The sequence below is a fragment of the Phocoena sinus genome, chromosome 7 (assembly GCF_008692025.1).
Source record: "Phocoena sinus isolate mPhoSin1 chromosome 7, mPhoSin1.pri, whole genome shotgun sequence".
Lineage (NCBI taxonomy): Eukaryota > Metazoa > Chordata > Mammalia > Artiodactyla > Phocoenidae > Phocoena > Phocoena sinus.
In genome coordinates, this window is record NC_045769.1 from 54,934,031 (window position 1) to 54,953,545 (window position 19,515).

At 37.9% G+C, this 19,515-nt stretch overlaps 1 protein-coding gene across 1 annotated transcript in view; it reads left to right on the top strand.

Annotated features, from left to right (window-relative positions):
* CCDC141 (coiled-coil domain containing 141) overlaps positions 1 to 19,515 on the top strand; it is a 204,396-nt gene that overhangs the window by 36,296 nt on the left and 148,585 nt on the right. Inside the window, exons 3-4 of the mRNA XM_032637784.1 lie at positions 14,286 to 14,477; positions 17,823 to 17,931. Coding sequence (XP_032493675.1) covers positions 14,286 to 14,477; positions 17,823 to 17,931 — 301 coding nt within the window. The remainder of the gene's footprint in view (positions 1 to 14,285; positions 14,478 to 17,822; positions 17,932 to 19,515) is intronic.

Here is a 19,515-nt window from a genome sequence, read left to right on the forward strand (position 1 = left end):
AGATCCCTTACAATATCCTGAAGAGTGGGCATTGAATACTATTTGAACAATTTCATATGAAAATCCCCACTTTTTTCCTCTCAGGGTGGTTTTTTGCTGTATATTAACATCTTATAAAGTATTTAGAAGCTGATAACATTGAACAAAGGTGCATTCACATTGTTTAATTTCTTTTTCTCTCTCCACCCATGCCCCATGCATGTAAAACACAAATAACAAGTCACAATTAAGTTACAAGTTATAATTAAGTGATATCTCAAGTAATATTACCTGCCATGAAACTCAAATGAACAAGCTTTGTTGGAAATTTGGGGAGGATTCTGGCCAAGGAATTTATTGAAGAGAGAGAAGGAGGCCACAGGGCATTATTTCAGGAACAGACCCCTCAAGGGCAGCTTTGGAGCTGTTGGAGAGGAAGGCTGCAGTAATGGTAATACTGCATAGTTGACATCTGGGCCAGTAGCTGGGGGGCTTCCTTGTGGATGGTGGAAGTGTATTTTCACTGGGGTTACAGAGAAGAGGGAAATGATGTGTTGCTCATCGGGAAGATAGGAAAGTACAAAGTATCCCAGAGAAGTATCTTATATTAAGAAACACACACTGTATTGAAGCAGGGGTAGGGATGGGAAGCAAACATCCCATTCCTCTTGTATTATTTGTTACCTCTCGTAATGAAAGTTCTTTAGAATGCTGTGTGCTGTGCTTGTTCATTGCAGTATTAGTTTTTTCTTGTTATTATTTTTTCCATAGATAAATCCAACATGTAGGCAATCTCTAAATACATCCCAGTTTTGGGTTAACTTGTTTTGTTCTGTTCTTGACTTAAATAGAATACCCTAAAATATTCTCTGAATTTTTGTATGTTTGGTAATTTCAAAACTCTAAAGAAGCCAAAAGAAATTCTGTGGCTGTTTTTTTTGTTTTTTGTTTTTGCGGCACGCGGGTCTCTCACTGCTGCGGCCTCTCCCATTGTGGAGCACAGGCTCCGGACGCGCAGGCTCAGCGGCCATGGCTCACGGGCCTCGCTGCTCCGTGGCATGTGGGATCTTCCCAGACCGGGGCACGAACCCGTGTCCCCTGCATCGGCAGGCGGACTCTCAACCACTGCGCCACCAGGGAAGTCCTCTGTGGCTTTTAAAACCAGATTTTATGCTCTTCTTTACCTGGATGTATTTTAAATTACCTGACAGAGAGGGCGAGGTGTGGTTTCAAGAAAACTTCAGAAAATCAATCTTCAGATCTCATCTGTAGGAAAGAAATTTCAGATGGTATCTTCATCCTGACTCTGAAATGTAATCTAATAACCAAAATGCTTGGCGGTAGAATTAGAATCAGATTGACAGTAAACTAGTAATATTTATTAATTCAAAGACTGTTATATTTATAGACAAACACAACTCACCCATCAGCAAATGGCAATTATTCTTAAAATACTGGTCATTAGTATGGATTCTATGATGAGTTTTGAAACAAATTTGTCAGGACAATTATTAGCATTAGAAGAAATAGCAAGAGATCACTATAAACTTTGATTTAGAATACATTTTATATCAGCATTGGCAATGTGGTTGTGATAATGACAGAACATGTTTGCTTTCACATATGTTTACTTTGTTTTAGTGAGGCATACCCCAGAGATGCATAAAAAGGAATATGTTGATATCTTCCTAGTCGTTCATACAGTCCTCAGCCCATGGGAACTACAAATCCCAGAATGCATTCTTACTTAAACATGGGTTTCAGAAACTAATGGACTCAATTAAATGAGACAATTAGATTTACCATGAAGTCCAAAATGCTGACTTGAACTTTACAAAACGTAGACCTTTGTCAAGTTTGCTACATTTCTACATTCAGTTTTAACTAGCAAATATTTGTACTGTCCATCTCATCTGTATGTGTCATACAATTGTTTTCATACATTAAAAAAAATAATCATTTCACCGTAGGGAACTAGTGTAAAATTTACGGACAAAATAAACAATTGAGAATTTTTCTGAAAGAACAATTCTTTCTAAAATGTATTCTAACATACTTGTTCCTTGGAGGTAGATTACTGTTATTTGGATTAACATTTAAATATCTTATGTTTTGAAATTCTCACTGGCATGTCATGTAGCGACTTCAATCAGAAATAGCTTTTTGTTTTCTATTAGGGGTTTGAAGTCATTTTGTTCATTCCTGCAAGGACCTCAATATGTTCTCCATCCAGTGTTTTTATATATTTTATTCTTTTTTTTTCTAATTTTTAAATTTAATTTTATTTATTTTTTTATACAACAGGTTCTTATTAGTCATCCATTTTATACACATCAGTGTATACATGTCAATCCCAATCACCCAATTCAGCACACCACCATCCCCACCCCCCCGCCACTTTCCCCCCTTGGTGTCTATAGGTTTGTTCTCTACATCTGTGTCTCAATTTCTGCCCTGCAAACCAGTTCATCTGTACCATTTGTCTAGGTTCCACATATATGTGTTAATATACAATATTTGTTTTTCTCTTTCTGACTTACGTCACTCTGTATGACAGTCTCTAGATCCATCCACGTATCAACAAATGACCCAATTTCATTCCTTTTTATGGCTGAGTAATATTCCATTGTATATATATACCACAACTTCTTTATCCATTCGTCTGTTGTTGGGCATTTAGGTTGCTTCCATGACATGGCTATTGTAAATAGTGGTGCAATGAACATTGGGGTGCATGTGTCTTTTGAATTATGGTTTTCTCTGGGTATATGCCCAGTAGTGGGATAGCTGGATCATATGGTAACTCTATTTTTAGTTTTTTAAGGAACCTCCGTACTGTTCTCCATAGTGGCTGTATAAATTTACATTCTCACCAACAGTGCAAGAGGGTTCCCTTTTCTCCACACCCTCTCCAGCATTTGTTGTTTGTAGATTTTCTGATGATGCCCATTCTAACTGGTGTGAGGTGATACCTCATTGTAGTTTTGATTTGCATTTCTCTAATAATTAGTGATGTTGAGCAGCTTTTCATGTGTTTCTTGGCCATCTGTATGTCTTCTTTGGAGAAATGTCTATTTAGGTCTTCTGCCCATTTTCTGATTGGGTTGTTTGTTTTCTTAATATTGAGCTGCATGAACTGTTTATATATTTTGGAGATTAATCCTTTGTCCATTGATTCGTTTGCAAATATTTTCTCCCATTCTAAGGGTTGTCTTTTCGTCTTGTTTATGGTTTCCTTGCTGTGCAAAAGCTTTGAAGTTTCATTAGGTCCCATTTGTTTATTTTTATTTCCATTACTCTAGGAGGTAGATCAAAAAAGATCTTGCTGTGATTTATGTCAAAGAGTGTTCTTCCTATGTTTTACTTTAAGAGTTTTATAGTGTCCAGTCTTACATTTACATATCTAATCCATTTTGAGTTTATTTTTGTGTATGGTGTTAGGAAGAGTTCTAATTTCATTCCTTTACATGTAGCTGTCCAGTTTTCCCAGCACCACTTATTGAAGAGGCTGTCTTTTCTCCATTGTATATTCTTGCCCACTTTATCAAAGATAAGGTGACCATATGTGTGTGGGTTTATCTCTGGGCTTTCTATCTTGTTCCATTGATCTATATCTCTGTTTTTGTGCCAGTACCGTATGGTCTCAATTACTGTAGCTTTGTAGTATAGTCTGAAGTCAGGGAGTCTGATTCCCCCAGCTCCATTTTTTCCCTCAAGACTGCTTTGGCTATTCGGGGTCTTTTGTGTCTCCATACAAATTTTAAGATTTTTTGTTCTAGTTCTGTAAAAAATGCCACTGGTAATTTGATAGGGATTACATTGAATCTGTAGATTGCTTTGGGTAGTATAGTCATTTTCACAATATTGATTCTTCCAATCCAAGAACATGGTATATCTCTCCATCTGTTTGTATCATCTTTAATTTCTTTCATCAGTGTCTTATAGTTTTCTGCATACAGGTCTTTTGTCTCCCTAGGTCTGCATACAGGTCTTTTGTCTCCCTAGGTAGGTTTATTCCTAGGTATTTTATTCTTTTTGTTGCAGTGGTAAATGGGAGTGTTTTCTTAATTTCTCTTTCTGATTTTTCATTGTTAGTGTATAGGGATGCAAGAGATTTCTGTGCATTAATTTTGTATCCTGCAACTTTACCAAATTCATTGATTATCTTTAGTAGTTTTCTGGTGGCATCTTTAGGATTCTCTATGTATAGTATCATGTCATCTGCAAACAGTGACAGTTTTACTTCTTCTTTCCTAATTTGTATTCCTTTTATTTCTTTTTCTTCTCTGATTGCCATGGCTAAGACTTCCAAAACTATGTGGAATACTAGTGGTGAGAGTGGACATCCTTGCCTTGTTCCTGATCTTAGAGGAAATGTTTTCAGTTTTTTACCATTGAGAATGATGTTTGCTGTGGATTTGTCATATGTGGCCTTTATTATGTTGAGGTAGGTTCCATCTATGCCCACTTTCTGGAGAGCTTTTTTTAATCATAAATGGGTGTTAAATTTTTCAAAAGCTTTTTCTGCATCTCTTGAGATGATCATATGGTTTTTATTCTTCAGTTTGTTAACATGGTTTATGACACTGATTGATTTGTGTATATTGAAGAATCCTTCCATCTCTGGGATAAATCCCACTTGATCATGGTGTATGATCCTTTTAATGTGTTGTTGGATTCTGTTTGCTAGTATTTTGTCGAGGATTTTTGCATCTACATTCATCAGTGATATTGGTGTGTAATTTTCTTTTATTGTAGTATCTTTGTCTTGTTTTGGTATCAGGGTGATAGTGGCCTCATAGAATGAGTTTGGGAGTGTTCCTTCCTCTGTAATTTTTGGAAGAGTTTGAGAAGGATGGGTGTTAGCTCTTCCCCAAATGTTTGATAGAATTCACCTGTGAAGCCATCCGGTCCTGGACTTTTGTTTGTTGGAAGACTTTTCATCACAGTTTCAATTTCATTACTTGTGATTGGTCTGATCATATTTTCTATTTCTTCCTGGTTCAGTCTTGGAAGGTTATACCTTTCTAAGAATTTGTCCATTTCTTCCACGTTTTCCATTTTATTGGCATAGAATTGCTTGTAGTAGTCTCTTAGGATGCTTTGTATTTCTGTGGTGTCTCTTGTAACTTCTCCTTTTTCATTTCTAATTTTATGGATTTGAGTCCTCTCCCTCTTTTTCTTGATGAGTCTGGCTAATGGTTTATCAATTTTATCTTCTCAAAGAACCAGCTTTTAGTTTTATTGATCTTTGCTATTGTTTTCTTTGTTTCTATTTCATTTATTTCTGCTCTGATCTGTATGATTTCTTTCCTTCTGCTAACTTTGGGTTTTGTTTGTTCTTCTTTCTCTAGTTCTTTTAGGTGTAAAGTTAGATTGTTTATTTGAGATTTTTCTTGTTTCTTGAGGTAGTCTTGTATAACTATAAACTTCCCTCTTAGAACTGCTTTTGCTGCATAGCATAGGTTTTGGATCATCGTGTTTCCATTGTCATTTGTCTCTAGGTATTTTTTGATTTCCTCTTTGATTTCTTCAGTGATCTCTTGGTTATTTAGTAAGGTGTTGTTTAGCTTCCATGTGTTTGTGTTTTTTACCTTTTTTTTTCCTTCTAATTCATTTCTAATCTCATAGTCTTGTGGTCAGAAAAGATGCTTCATATGATTTCAATTTTCTTAAATTTACTGAGGCTTGATTTGTGACCCAAGATGTGATCTATCCTGGAGAATGTTCCGTGCGCACTTGAGAAGAGTAATCTACTGTTTTTGGATGGAATGTCCTATAAATATCAATTAAGTCTATCTAGTCTATTTAAAGCTTCTGTTTCCTTATTTATTTTCATTTTGGATGATCTGTCCATTGGTGTAAGTGAGGTGTTAAAGTCCCCCACTATTATTGTGTTACTGTCAATTTCCTCTTTTATAGCTGTTAGCAGTTGCCTTATGTATTGAGGTTCTCTTGTGTTGGGTGCATATATATTTATAATTGTTATATCTTCTTGGATTGATCCCTTGATTATTATGTAGTGTTCTGCCTTGTCTCTTGTAACATTCTTTATTTTAAAGTCTATTTTATCTGATATGAGGATTGCTACTCCAGCTTTCTTTTGATTTCTATTTTCATGGAATAGGTTTTTCCATCACCTCACTTTCAGTCTGTATGTGTCCCTATGTCTGAAGTGGGTCTCTCATAGACAGCATATAGATGGGTCTTGTTTTTGTATCCATTCAGCAAACCTGTGTCTTTTGGTTGGAGCATTTAATCCATTCATGTTTAAGGTGATTATTGATATGTGTGTTCCTATGACCATTTTCTTAATTGTTTTGGGTTTGTTTTTTTAGGTCCTTTTCTTCTCTTGTGTTTTCCACTTAGAGAAGTTCCTTTAGCATTTGTGGTAGAGCTGGTTTGGTGGTGCTGAATTCTCTTAGCTTTTGCTTGTCTGTAAAGCTTTTGATTTCTCCATCGAATCTGAATGAGATCCTTGCTGGGTAGAGTAATCTTGGTTGTAGGTTCTTCCCTTTCATCACTTTAAGTATTTCATGCCAGTCCCTTCTGGCTCCTAGAGTTTCTGCTGAGAAATCAGCCGTTAACCTTTTGGGAGTTCCCTTGTGTGTTATTTGTCGTTTTTCCCTGGCTGCTTTCAATGATTTTTCGTCTTTAATTTTTGCCAATTTGATTACTATGTGTCTTGGCGTGTTTCTCCTTGGGTTTATGTATGGGACTCTCTGAGCTTCCTGGACTTGGGTGTCTATTTCCTTTCCCATGTTAGGGAAGTTTTCGACTATAATCTCTTCAAATATTTTCTCTGGTCCTTACTCACTCTCTTCTCCTTCTGGGACCCCTGTAATGCGTGTGTTGTTGCATTTAATGTTGTCCCAGAGGTCTCTTAGGCTGTCTTCATTTCTTTTCATTCTTTTTTCTTTATTCTGTTCCGCAGCAGTGAATTCCACCATTCTGTCTTCCAGGTCACTTATCTGTTCTTCTGCCTCAGTTATTCTGCTATTGCTTTTTTCTAGTGTAGTTTTCATTTCAGTTATTGTATTGTTCATCTCTGTTTGTTTGTTCTTTAATTCTTCTAGGTCTTTGTTAAACATTTCTTGCATCTTCTCAATCTTTGCCTCCATTCTTTTTCCAAGGTTGAATCATCTTTGCTATCATTATTCTGAATTCTTTTTCTGGAAGATTGCCTATTTCCACTTCATTTAGTTGATTTTCTGGGGTTTTATCTTGTTCCTTCATCTGTTACATAGCCCTCTGCCTTTGCATCTTGTCTATGTTTCTGTGAATGTGGTTTTTGATCCACAGGCTGCAGGATTGTAGTTCTTCTTGCTTCTGCTGTCTGCCCTCTGGTGGATGAGGCTACCTAAGAGGCTTGTGCCAGTTCCCTGATGGGAGAGACTGGTGGTGGATAGAGCTGACTGTTGCTCTGGTGGGCAGAGCTCAGTAAAACTTTAATCTGCCTGACTGCTGATGGGTGGGGCTGGGTTCCCTCCCCGTTGGTTGTTTGGCCTGAGGCAACCCAACACTGGAGCCTACCTGGGCTCTTTGGTGGGGCTAATGGCAGACTCTGGGAGGGCTCATGCCAAGGAGTACTTCCCAGAACTTATGCTGCCAGTGTCCTTGTCCCCACGGTGAGCCACAGCCACCCCCCACCTCTGCAGGAGACCCTTCAACGCTAGCAGGTAGGTCTGGTTCAGTCTCCCCTGGCGTCACTGCTCCTTTCCCTGGGTCCCAATGCACACACTACTTTGTGTGTGCCTCCAAGAGTGGAGTCTCTGTTTCCCCCAGTCCTGTCGAAGTCCTGCATTCAAATCCCACTAGCCTTCAAAGTCTGATTCTCTAGGAATTCCTCCTCCTATTGCCAGACCCCAGGTTGGGAAGCCTGATGTGGGGCTCAGAACCTTCACTCCAGTGGGTGGATTTCTGTGGTATAAGTGTTCTCCAGTCTGTGAGTCACCCACCCAGCAGTTATGAGATTTGATTTTACTGTGATTTCGCCCCACCTCCCGTCCCATTGGGGCTTCTCCTTTGTCTTTGGATGTGGGGTATCTTTTTTGGTGAGTTCCAGTGTCTTCCTGTCAATGATTGTCCAGCAGCTAGTTGTGATTCTAGTGTTCTCCCAAGAAGGATTGAGAACCCGTCCTTCTACTCCACCATCTTGGTTCAGGCTCCTATTTTTTATTTTTCAATCAAAATGATTATTGAAATCCATAAATAAAATAATTGCTGAAACAGAACTCATCATAGTATATAGAATATCATCATTAACCACCATCCTGATTTTACTAATGAAGAAGCTAATTCCCTTGAAAATGCAGCAACTTGCCCAAGCTAGTTTGTGGCCAATCCCTAAGGAAAATATGCTCTGAAACATTGTTTGCCTTTTTTCATCATTAGCAATTTAGATTCTTTCATTTTTTGGAGTAGCTTTTTATTCATTCAACAAATAACTTTCAAATGTCTTCAATAAAATTACTACTCTAGGCACTAGGGATGCAGCCAAGGTTGAAATGTAGTGGTGCCAGGAATACAAAATCAAAAGTCACAGTCTGACAAGGAGATAGGCTTGTAGACTGGTAACTTAAATGTAACGTGATGAGCAGAATCTAAACAAGTGGAACTGTAAGAACTGTGCTCCAAAGTCTACCTGAGGGACTCTGGGGGGAGCTTTTCAAGAAAGGTGGCCTCCTTCAAGGAGGAACAGTTTACGAGGAATGAAATGAGGAAGAGCAGAAGAGGCAGACAGAATATCATACAAATGGGATAGGAGACTTGAGAAGCTACATAGAGTTGGCCCCACCATTTTTTTTTAACATCTTTATTGGAGTATAATTGCTTTACAATGTTGTGTTAGTTTCTGCTATATAACAAAGTAAATCAGTTATATGTATACATATATCCCAATATCCCCTCCCTGTTTCGTCTCCCTCCCACCCTCCGTATCCCACCCCTCCAGGTGGTCACAAAACACCCAGCTGATCTCCCTGTGCTATGCAGCTGCTTCCCACTAGCTATCTATTTTACATTTGGTAGTGAATATATGTCAATACTACTGTCTCACTTCGTCCCAGCTTAGCCTTCCCCTTCCCCATGTCCTGAAGTCCATTCTTTGTGTCTGCGTCTTTATTTCTGTCCTGCCCCTAGGTTCGTCAGAACCTTTTTTGTTTTTTATTTTAGATTCCATATATATGTATTAGCATACGGTATTTGTTTTTCTCTTTCTGACTTACTTCTCTCTGTATGACAGACTCTAGGTCCATCCATCTCACTACAAATAACTAAATTTCATTTCCTTTTATGGCTGAGTTCCATTATCCCATTGTATATATGTGCCACATCTTCTTTATCCATTCATGTGTCGATGGACACTTAAGTTGCTTCCATGTCCCAGCTATTGTAAATAGAGCTGCAATGAATATTGTGGTACATGACTCTTTTTGAATTATGGTTTTCTCAGGGTATGTGCCCATTACAATGCTGTTTTGACTACTGTAGCTTTGCAGTATAGTTTGAAATCAGAGAATGTGATTCCTTCAGCTTTGTTCTTCTTTCACAAGACTCCTTTTTCTGGGACTTCCCTGGTGGTGTAGTGGTTAACAGTCTGCCTGCCAATGCAGGGGACACGAGTTCGAGCCGTGGTCTGGCAAGATCCCACATGCCGCGGAGCAACTAAGCCCATGTGCCACGACTACTGAGCCTGTGCTCTAGAGCCCGTGAACCACAACTACTGAGCCCACATGCCACAATTACTGAAACCCGCGCACTTAGAGCCTATGCTCCACAACAGACAGAAGCCACTGCAATAAGAAGCCTATGCACTGCAATGAAGGGTAGTTCCTGCTCGTTGCAACTAGAGAAAGCCCGTGTGCAGCAACGAAGACCCCATGCAGCCAAAAATAAATAAATTTATTTTTTAAAAAAAGATTGTTTTTTGCATTCAGGGTCTTTTGTGATTCCATAAGATTTTAGGATTATTTCTTGTAATCTTGTGAAAAATGCCATGGGTATCTTGATAAGGATTTCATTGAATCTGTAGATTGCTTTGGGTATTATGGACATTTTAACAATATTCTTCTGATTTATGAGCATGGTATATCTTTCCATTTATTTATTTCAAGTTTTTTCATCAGTGTCTTACAATTTTCAGAGTATACGTTTTTCACTTTTTTGGTTAAATTTATTCATAGTTTATTTTATTCTTTTTGATGCAACTATAAATAGAATTGTTTTCTTAATTTCACTTTCTGATAGTTCATTATTAGTGTATACAAATGCAACAGATTTCTACATATCAATGTTGTATTCTGCACCTTTGCTAAATTCATTTATTAGTTCTAATAGTTTTTTTGGTGGAGTTTTTAGCATTTTCTATATATATTGTATCATGTCATCTGCAAATAGTGAGAATTTTACTACTTTTCTTCAAATTTGGATACATTTTACTTCTTTTTCTTCTCTGATTGCTATGGCTAAGACTTCCAATTTTATATTGAATAAAAGTAATGAGGATGGGCATCATTGTTTTGTTCCTGATCTTGGAGGAAAGCTCTGTTTCCTTACCTAGTTTGGGGAAAGTTTTCAGCCATTATTTCTTCAAATAAGTTTTCTGTCCCTCTCTCTTTTCTCCTTCTGGGACCCCTATAATGCGAATGTTATTACTCTTTTTTAAATATAAATTTATTTATTTACTTTTGGCTGCATTGGGTCTTCATTGCTGTGCACAGGCTTTCTCTAGTTGTGGTGAGTGGGGACTACTCTTCCTTGTGGTGTGCGTGCTTCTCATTGCAGTGGCTTCTTTTGTTGTGGAGCACGAGCTCTAGGTATGTGGGCTTCAGTAGTTGTGGCATGATGGCTCAGTAGTTGTGGCTTGCGGGTTCTAGAGCACAGGCTCAGTAGTTGTGGCGCATGGGCTTAGTTGCTCCACAGCATGTGGGATCTTCCCAGACCAGGGATCGAACTCATTTCCCCTACATTGGCAGGTGGATTCTTAACCACTGTGCCACCAGGGAAGTCTGAATGTTAATACTCTTGATGTTGTCCCAGAGGTTTCTTAAACTATCCTAATTTTTTTTTAATTCTTTTTTCTTTTTGCTGTTCTGATTGGGTGATTTCCACTATTTTGTCTTCCAGGCTGTGTGTATGTTCTTCTGTATCATCTTATTTGTGGTTTAATCCTGTCTAGTGTATTATTTCAGTTATTGTATTCTCCAGCTCTGATTGGTTCTTTTCTATATTTCCTAAATCTGTTGAAGTTCTTACTGTGTTCCTGCATTCCCCTCCCCTCCTGAGTTTTTGTTTTTTTTTTTTTTTTTTTTTTTTTTTTTTGCGGTACGCGGGCCTCTCACTGTTGTGGCCTCTCCCGTTGTGGAGCACAGGCTCCGGATGCGCAGGCTCAACGGCCATGGCTCACGGGCCCAGCCGCTCCACGGCATGTGGGATCTTCCCGGACTGGGGCACAAACCCGTGTCCCCTGCATCGGCAGGCAGACTCCCAACCACTGCACCACCAGGGAAGCCCTCCCCTCCTGAGTTTGATGTGCAACTTTATGACTGTTGCTTTGACTCTTTATCAGGTAAATTACTTATCTCCATTTTATTAGGGCTTTTTTTCCCCTGAGGTTTTATCTTGTTCTTTTGTTTGGAATAAATTCCTCTGTCTCCTCATTTTGTTTGGTTTTCTGTGTTTTTTCTATGGATTAGACAAAATAGTTACTTCTCCCAGTCTTTAAGGTGTGGTCTTGAGTAGGAGCATCTTCTATGTAGACTGCATGTGCCAGGCAGTGTTGGCAGGCCAGCTGGAGCTGGAGCAGGCATGGGCCAGGGGCATGCTGGGGCAACCTTGGCAGGCTGGCTAGAACACCAGGCACTTTTCAAACTGCTGCCTCTGCACTGGGACTCAGAATGAGTGAGTCTGTGTGCAAGCCCTCTAAGACTCTGTTTCTTACAGCCCTCTAGCTCTGCATAAGCCCTGCTGGTTTTCAAAGCTAGTTAAGGGGCCTTGTCCTCCCAGTGCTGGTACCAAAGCCTGAGGTGCCCAGTGTGGGGCTCGAACCCCTCACTCCTTAGAGAGAACCTTCAAGTTTGTGATACGCCTTCCCACTTGTGGGTCACTGCACCAGGGTGGGTGTGGTGTCCTGACTACATCACATCTCTGCCCCTCCTACCCATATTGATGTGGTTTTTAAAAATTGCCCTTAATTTTGGAAGAGCTGTTCTTCAGGTCTTTCTCAGAAAGAGTTGTTCTATATCTAGTTGTAGTTTTGGTTTGTCTGTGGGAGGACATGAGCTCAGGATCTTCCTACTGTGCCATCTTGATCCCACCTGTCAGATGTTTTTATATTTCATTTGGTGGCTTTTCAATGAATCAACATTTTAAAAAACTCCTTATATTTTTCTCTAATTTGTTAATTTCTGATTTTGTATTTAATTAATTAATCCCCTTTAATTTTTGTTTTATTTTATGAATCTTTTTCTATAATTTAGACTTGAATGTTAATATATTTTTTCTTTCTTTATGAACAAAGTTGTCTAATGCTATGAATTTCATTTAAGTCTAAAGTCATCTGTATATCTTAGGTTTTAAACATAGTAGCCTCATTGTTATTCTTTTCTAAATAGTCTGTAATTGTAGTTTTTTTCCTTCATTTGATCTAGGAATTATTCTTTAAATTGTTTTCTTAAAATTTCTAAGAGATTTGTTTTATCATCTGGCCTTTTGTTGTTTATTTCTACTTTTATTGCATTTTGATCTGACTGGGTATACCTACTTGAAATATTTAAATATCATAAATGTAAACATCATAAGTACCTTATTTTCCCTACAAATTGTATAATTTATCAATATAGAGTACCATTTTTTAATCACAGTGATTTTTGTTTTGATTTGTAATTTGTCTGAGATTAACATTGGTAATCCTCCTTTACTTTTTTGTCTTTGCCTGATATATTTCATCCTCTTATTTTCAAATGTTATGACTTTTCAGTTTATTTTCAAATGTTATGTCTTTTCAAATGTTATTTCTTTTCAAATGTTAGGTCTTTTCAGTTTAGTTTTATGACTCCAGCAAACATAAATTAGTTGAACTTTTTCCCCTTAATCTGATAATGTTCATTTTTTTTTTCTTTTTTTTTGCGGTATGCGGGCCTCTCACTGTTGTGGCTTCTCCCGTTGCGGAGCACAGGCTCTGGACGCGCAGGCTCAGCGGCCATGGCTCACGGGCTCAGCCGGTCCGCGGCATGTGGGATCTTCCCGGACTGGGGCACAAACCCGTGTCCCCTGCATCGGCAGGCAGACTCCCAACCACTGCACCACCAGGGAAGCCCATGTTCATCTTTTAATTGAAAAGTTAACATCCATTTTTTTGGGTGTTAACATATTTAATCATATTCCTATCATTATATTTTGGGTTTTTGTGTGCCCAAATAAATGCGTTCTTATGTCTTCTGTTTTCTTTGTTGTATTTTGCATTAGCACATGTTTAGTTTCCTTTTCTGTTGACATTTTAGAATTTATTCATGTTACTGCTAGTCTATTATATTTTTAAATTGTGCCTTGATTTTGGTGCCAATATCAAAACGGGATCTGTGGGATCCTTCTTCTATCCCCAAATGAGACAATTATGGAAGCACATGTTGCCCTTCATCTTCCATATTTTGTTGAAACAATTTGTAGTGTTGGTTACAGATATTCTAATTTTTACATTATGACTATTCACTTTCAAGAACTTACTCATAACATTTACACTAAGCTTCTCAAGTATATTAACAATAACAACTATTTAGAATAAATAATAAATTTTACTGGGTTCATTTCTCACAATAGTTTTTTCATGATTACTCCTTTGTAGATGTATTCCAATTAGTTCTCCTTTTTTGAAATGTGAGGTCAACACAGTATTCTGTACCCCTGGGTATGTAGTTGTATTTTTGGGGGGGTGCTGTGCTGTGGCATGCAGGATCTTAGTTCCCCAACCAGGGATTGAACCCATGCCCCCTGTGGTGGAAGCATGGAGTCTTAACCACTGGACCGCCAGGGAAGTCCCTGTAGTTGTATATTTTTGATAAATCTCTACAGTGTTTGAACATTGTTTAAATGTGGGCGTCTTTAACCTGGCCATGCTCTGCAGTTCACCACAATCTCCATTGCTCCCTCCTGCCTGCTTGATCTACCTGCCTGCACAGCAGTTTGTGTTTATAAATTCTCTTCTAGACCTTCCTAGAGTGCATATAATTTCAAAAATCCAAATGTTTAAAATATGATCCCAAGTTCTTATATTGAGTGACACTCTGCCTTTTCTTGCCTGGACTTAGGCTTTGGAAGACCGAGTATGGGAACTCCTGCAGGAAGCAGACAAGACGGCTCAAGAGAACAAGGATCAGAGCCAGGTCTATGATGCCATGGCCAACACTCTGGGTGAAGCATGGGCAGCGCTGGTCTCCATGCTTGAGAGAAGGAGGGAGCTTCTCGGGTTGACCTCTGAATTTTTTGAAAATGCCTTGGAGGTTTGTGTTTAAAAAACTTCCCCTTCTCCACATCAGAGCACTCCTGAAAATGTTTTCTTTCTGCAAAGAGACATTGTAGTCAGTTCAAAAAATGGTAGAATAACCAAGATATATACATTTAATTTTTAATTTTCAAAAAATAAAATAGTTAATATTTTAAATGTAGGCCTTCAAACAAAAACTAAGTACAGTTAATTAAAATTGATAAATATTAAGTAAAAATGGGATCTTTTACCCATAAGTCATTTTGATATATTTCCCTCTTTAGATAATAATAATACAATTACTAAATCAAATAATTACCCCTGATGATAGAATTACTAGGAAATGCTGGTCTAGCGTGTTCTTGTTAACTGAAAGTTGGAGGATACAATTTCTTCTACTGCTTATGAAAAGGAAATTGCAGAATATTCCATAGAATGTTTGACTTGTAAGCATAGTATATGATAGAGTACTTTCCTAAGGCATATAGTTGAGTTTCCATAGTTTGAGCTCGTTAAAATATAAGGGAAGGAAAAAGTCCTGGGCCTAAGTTTTTTTGAGGAACCCAATTTCAAAATGTGAGACTCAAAGAACTTTATCAAAAGAGGTGTTATATTTAGTGTAAGATACCTATTGGAAATTTCACTACATTCATTTTGATGTGAGAGCACTGCTTCATTATGATAAAGCACTAGATTGAAAAATATGACATTTCCAAACTGAAAATTCAGGACTTAAATCCAAAATAATGAAGGAAAGAAGATTAGTAATAGAACATTAAAATTGAGGTAGATAATTTCATACATCATGAACTCGTTTAAAAGTTAAAAGGAGGAGCAAAAATCTTATTGTAACTTTCAAGGTTTGTTTTTCACAATTTGAACACTGAAGTCCAACTCACAGATCATCTCGGGGAAAAGTTCCACACACAGTTTTCTTTCCTGAAAAGAAATAAACCAAGCAAAATACACCTACAGGGGTCAAATTATAGATACATCTGATTCATTTCATCTTAGTAAGTGGGGTATTAGTATTAGTGCCCTTGAAATTCAGGTCATTTGAGCATAGGAAGTTATCTTTTTTTAAACATTAAGTCCAATATTTGTTTCTCACTGGGTAGGAGCATTAATACTAGCTGATTTTCTATATGATGAGAAATGACTTCCAGATATTACATGAAATAAAAGGAAGTATAAGTCAACCTGTAATTCAGCCCAGCACTCTGATTCCTCATGAAAAGATGAAGTTTCATATATTATCCTCCTTCCAGTTTTGTGGACTACTTCACACTTAGCTGATGGAAAACTCCTACGTGATTTTCCCTGCCCCTTGTGTATGCCAAAGCAATTTTCATTAGTGATTCAAAAAAAAGAAATGAGGGTGAAATTAAGAATAGTGTCTTTGAAAAGTGTCCCCTTGTTGCCACTTCTATCCTGTACTAACTGCAGAAAGAAGAAAAGTAGGGAAAAGAAAATATCCCCAAGATAAAAGTTAATAGAACTTGAAGGAAGCTTTTTCTGAGTAAAGCATTGTTTATTTATTGGTTAGTTTTTGAAAAAGTGTCAAACCATTTGAAATATAGATATAAGTTACACAGTGACTCCAAAACTTCTTGTAGTGATCTACAGGGAGAACCAAACTACCCACCAGGGTTTTGTTTTATTCTTTTTCTTTTAAGTTTCTCTTCAAAGAATGTCTTTAAATTCAAGTATTAGAAATAGAATGAATTAGAGATGTAAACGATATGTAGATAGGATCCACTTACTGAACTATGTGCACGCAGGAGTTCTTTAGAAATACAAAATGACTTCTTATTGCGTGGTTGATAGTACAAGATGGCTTCAGGCTCACAGGCTTCTCAAACACTGTGCTTCAATTTAGAAACAGTGTCCCCAAGTGACAGTGGCTGGTGTCCATCTGCTGCTTCTAACAGGATGGTAGAAGCTCTCTCTGCATTTCAAAAGGGGACGTGCTCATCAGTTGCTCTCTCATCTTTTCATGCCATTTATAACTGAGTTTTATATGGCTATTGTAATAATCAAAATGTAGTAAATCTTGTTAATCAAATAGTCACATAAAAATATTAAATATCACTAAATCCAAAGATGAGAGTTTGGATAAAACTTGAAAAAAGGTGACAAGCACTGTGATAGGCTTCTGTGTCTTTCTCACTGATACTTCACCTTTATGAGTTTATTCTACACCTGATCCAAAGGTGAATGTGTTGATTTAAATGCTCTTATAAATAATAATAATTTCCTTTGAACCATAGTGCTAAAACAAACCAGTTATTTGTCCACTACTATGGATATACTGTACTAGCATAACCAAGTATATTTTGCCCTTTTCTAAAATTTGTATCTAAGGTTATTCCCCTGAGAATTTTGACATCACTTCAAGCATCTCCCTTTCATACTTCCTCTATGGAGAAACGCAAAAAGAGAGACTGGTCATGTTCCTTACCACTTAGGGTGTCAAATTGCTCTTTCTTTTTTTTCTTGAAACAGAGGAGAAATTTTCTATTTTTCATTCTTGCTACATCTGATTTCATTTTTATTTCTATAAAAGTACATAAAATCATTGATAAAAATGCAAACAAAATTATAAGTTATAGATTTAAAAGCTAAAAGTTTACCACCCCTCACCTATCCCTAATCCTATTCATTCTCATAAAGGTAACCCTTTGCTATGTATCTTTTTGGACCACTTTCTGTACAAATATATGTATTTTTGCTTTGTATAAGAAATAGGATTACACATTACTTCTCCTCACTCGGGCTAAAATCAAGTGTAGAGATGGGATTAGACTATGTATTATTCTGAAACTTACCTTTTTTAGTTCTAGGTCTAATTATAGAGAAAAAAATGAACTATATTTCAGCCTCAAGTGGATTCTTAAGTTAAATTTACTAATAATTATGTAGGTTACTAGTTAACCAAACTTTTGTTGGTTTCTTTTAACAAACTTTCTGGTTGTTCTTTGAGAAACTGCTTTAGAATGTTGACAGTGGCTGTATTTGTATTATGGGACACAATAATTTTAGTTTAAAATTTCAATACACATTAGAATAGTAAACAAATTGGTTTACTTCAGCATAGATAACATATTTCCAGGTATGAAAAGAATGCAAAGGAAAGAGAAGAAAGTTCTTATCCCAGTACTCTGTAAACTGACTACATGCAAACACAAAACCTCATACAAACACATGAGCCAGCACATGCTCACACAGACACACAGCTCATCACACAAACACATACACAATCAGCTAGGCCATTAATTCGTGAAAAATGTTTACAAATAACTAAAAGTGGCACAGTGTTTTTTAGTTTTTCATATGTCCTTCCCCTGCATTTCTCTTGTAGTTTGCCATTAAAATAGACCAAACAGAAGATTTCCTCCAGAACACTCAGGAGTTTGAGAGTGCCGAGTCCTTGAAATCACTCCTTCAGCTTCATGAACATCACACCAAAGGCAAGAACTATTTCTTCCTCACATAAGCTTTTAAAGGTTTTAAAGCTGTTAATATGGGAATGCTCATGCATAACAGTGTATTTTTAATTTATCTGATTATGTATACCTCAACTTGTTCCAAGTAAGGTTAAATAAAGCCTTATTTCTGGTCATATTCTGCAGGAAAGAACTGGTTGTAAATGATTCTAAGGGGGCAGAGGAAGAGCCTCTGGGAGGTTCAGTTATGCAGTCTGCTAGACCTTAGTTCCTGAGGAGGAGCCATTTCCACCTCGCTCATCCTTACATATCCTCAGCATCTAGCGAGGTCTCGGCACTTGGTGGATCCTCGTGAAATATTTCTTTTTTTTATAAAGTTTTAATTAATTAATTAATTTTATTTGTTTATTTTTTTGGCTGTGTTGGGTCTTTATTGCTGCACGCGGGCTTTCTCTAGTTGCGGCCAGCAGGGGCTGCTCTTCGTTGCATTGCGCGGGCTTCTCATTGCGATGGCTTCTCTTGTTGCAGAGCACGGGCTCTAGGCGTGTGGCCTTCAGTAGTTGTGGCATGTGGGATCAGTAGTTGTGGCTCGTGGGCTCTGGAGCGCAGGCTCAGTAGTTGTAATGCATGGGCTTAGTTGCTCCGCGGCATGTGGGATCTTCCCAGACCAGGGTTCAAACCCATGTCCCTTGCATTGGCAGGCAGATTTTTAACCGCTGCGCCACCACGGAAGCCCCTCATGAAATATTTCTTGATTGAATAAATGGTTGAATTCAGTGACTGTTTCTTCTGAGGGTCAGGAAATGAAGGTCACCCTTTCAGTAACAGCTCTGAATAAGGAAATTTTCCTTCACTATTGGACTTTAAAAAAAAAAGGATTAGTGAACTTTTTCCAGATAAAAATCTAATAAAACACTATATAAAATTATTTTCAACTCCCCCCAAAACAACTGTAAATATTGTCTAGTTGTTAACCAACAATTTGTATGCTAGGCCTTTTCCACCAGAATTTGGGCTGGACCAGGGCTGTAGTAAGAAAGGCATTTGTAGAAGAACACCTGTTTACTCTAATCTTTTTCCGTGAAAGCAGATTAGATAAATAGATAGGAACAATCACTTCTTTTCTTCCTAATGGGTTCTTCCAATTATTACTGAGTACAAGTGGATGGCTTCCTGAATTCATTTGTCTTAGTTCTAACTCACCTTCTAGCTTCACAAACCTGGTCGTGCTAGACAGGGACAAAAGGTGTTTTTAAAGCCACAGACAGATTGTGTTTATATCACCTTCCAAAGGACCCTAGATAGTAGATCATTATTTTTCTAAAACTCAAAGATTAAAGGACTCAATCTTTCCTGTGTAAATTTTTTGAGATCTGACTATGTATATACCTATAATTTTAACAGATTACTGTTCTGTAGGACCTGTCACTAACAGGGATTATAAACAGCATCAAAAGTATCAGCATTAGGGGCTTCCCCGGTGGCGCGGTGGTTGAGAGTCCGCCTGCTGATGCAGGGGACGCGGGTTCGTGCCCCGGTCCAGGAAGATCCCACATGCCGCGGAGCGGCTGGGCCCGTGAGCCATGGCTGCTGAGCCTGCGCGTCTGG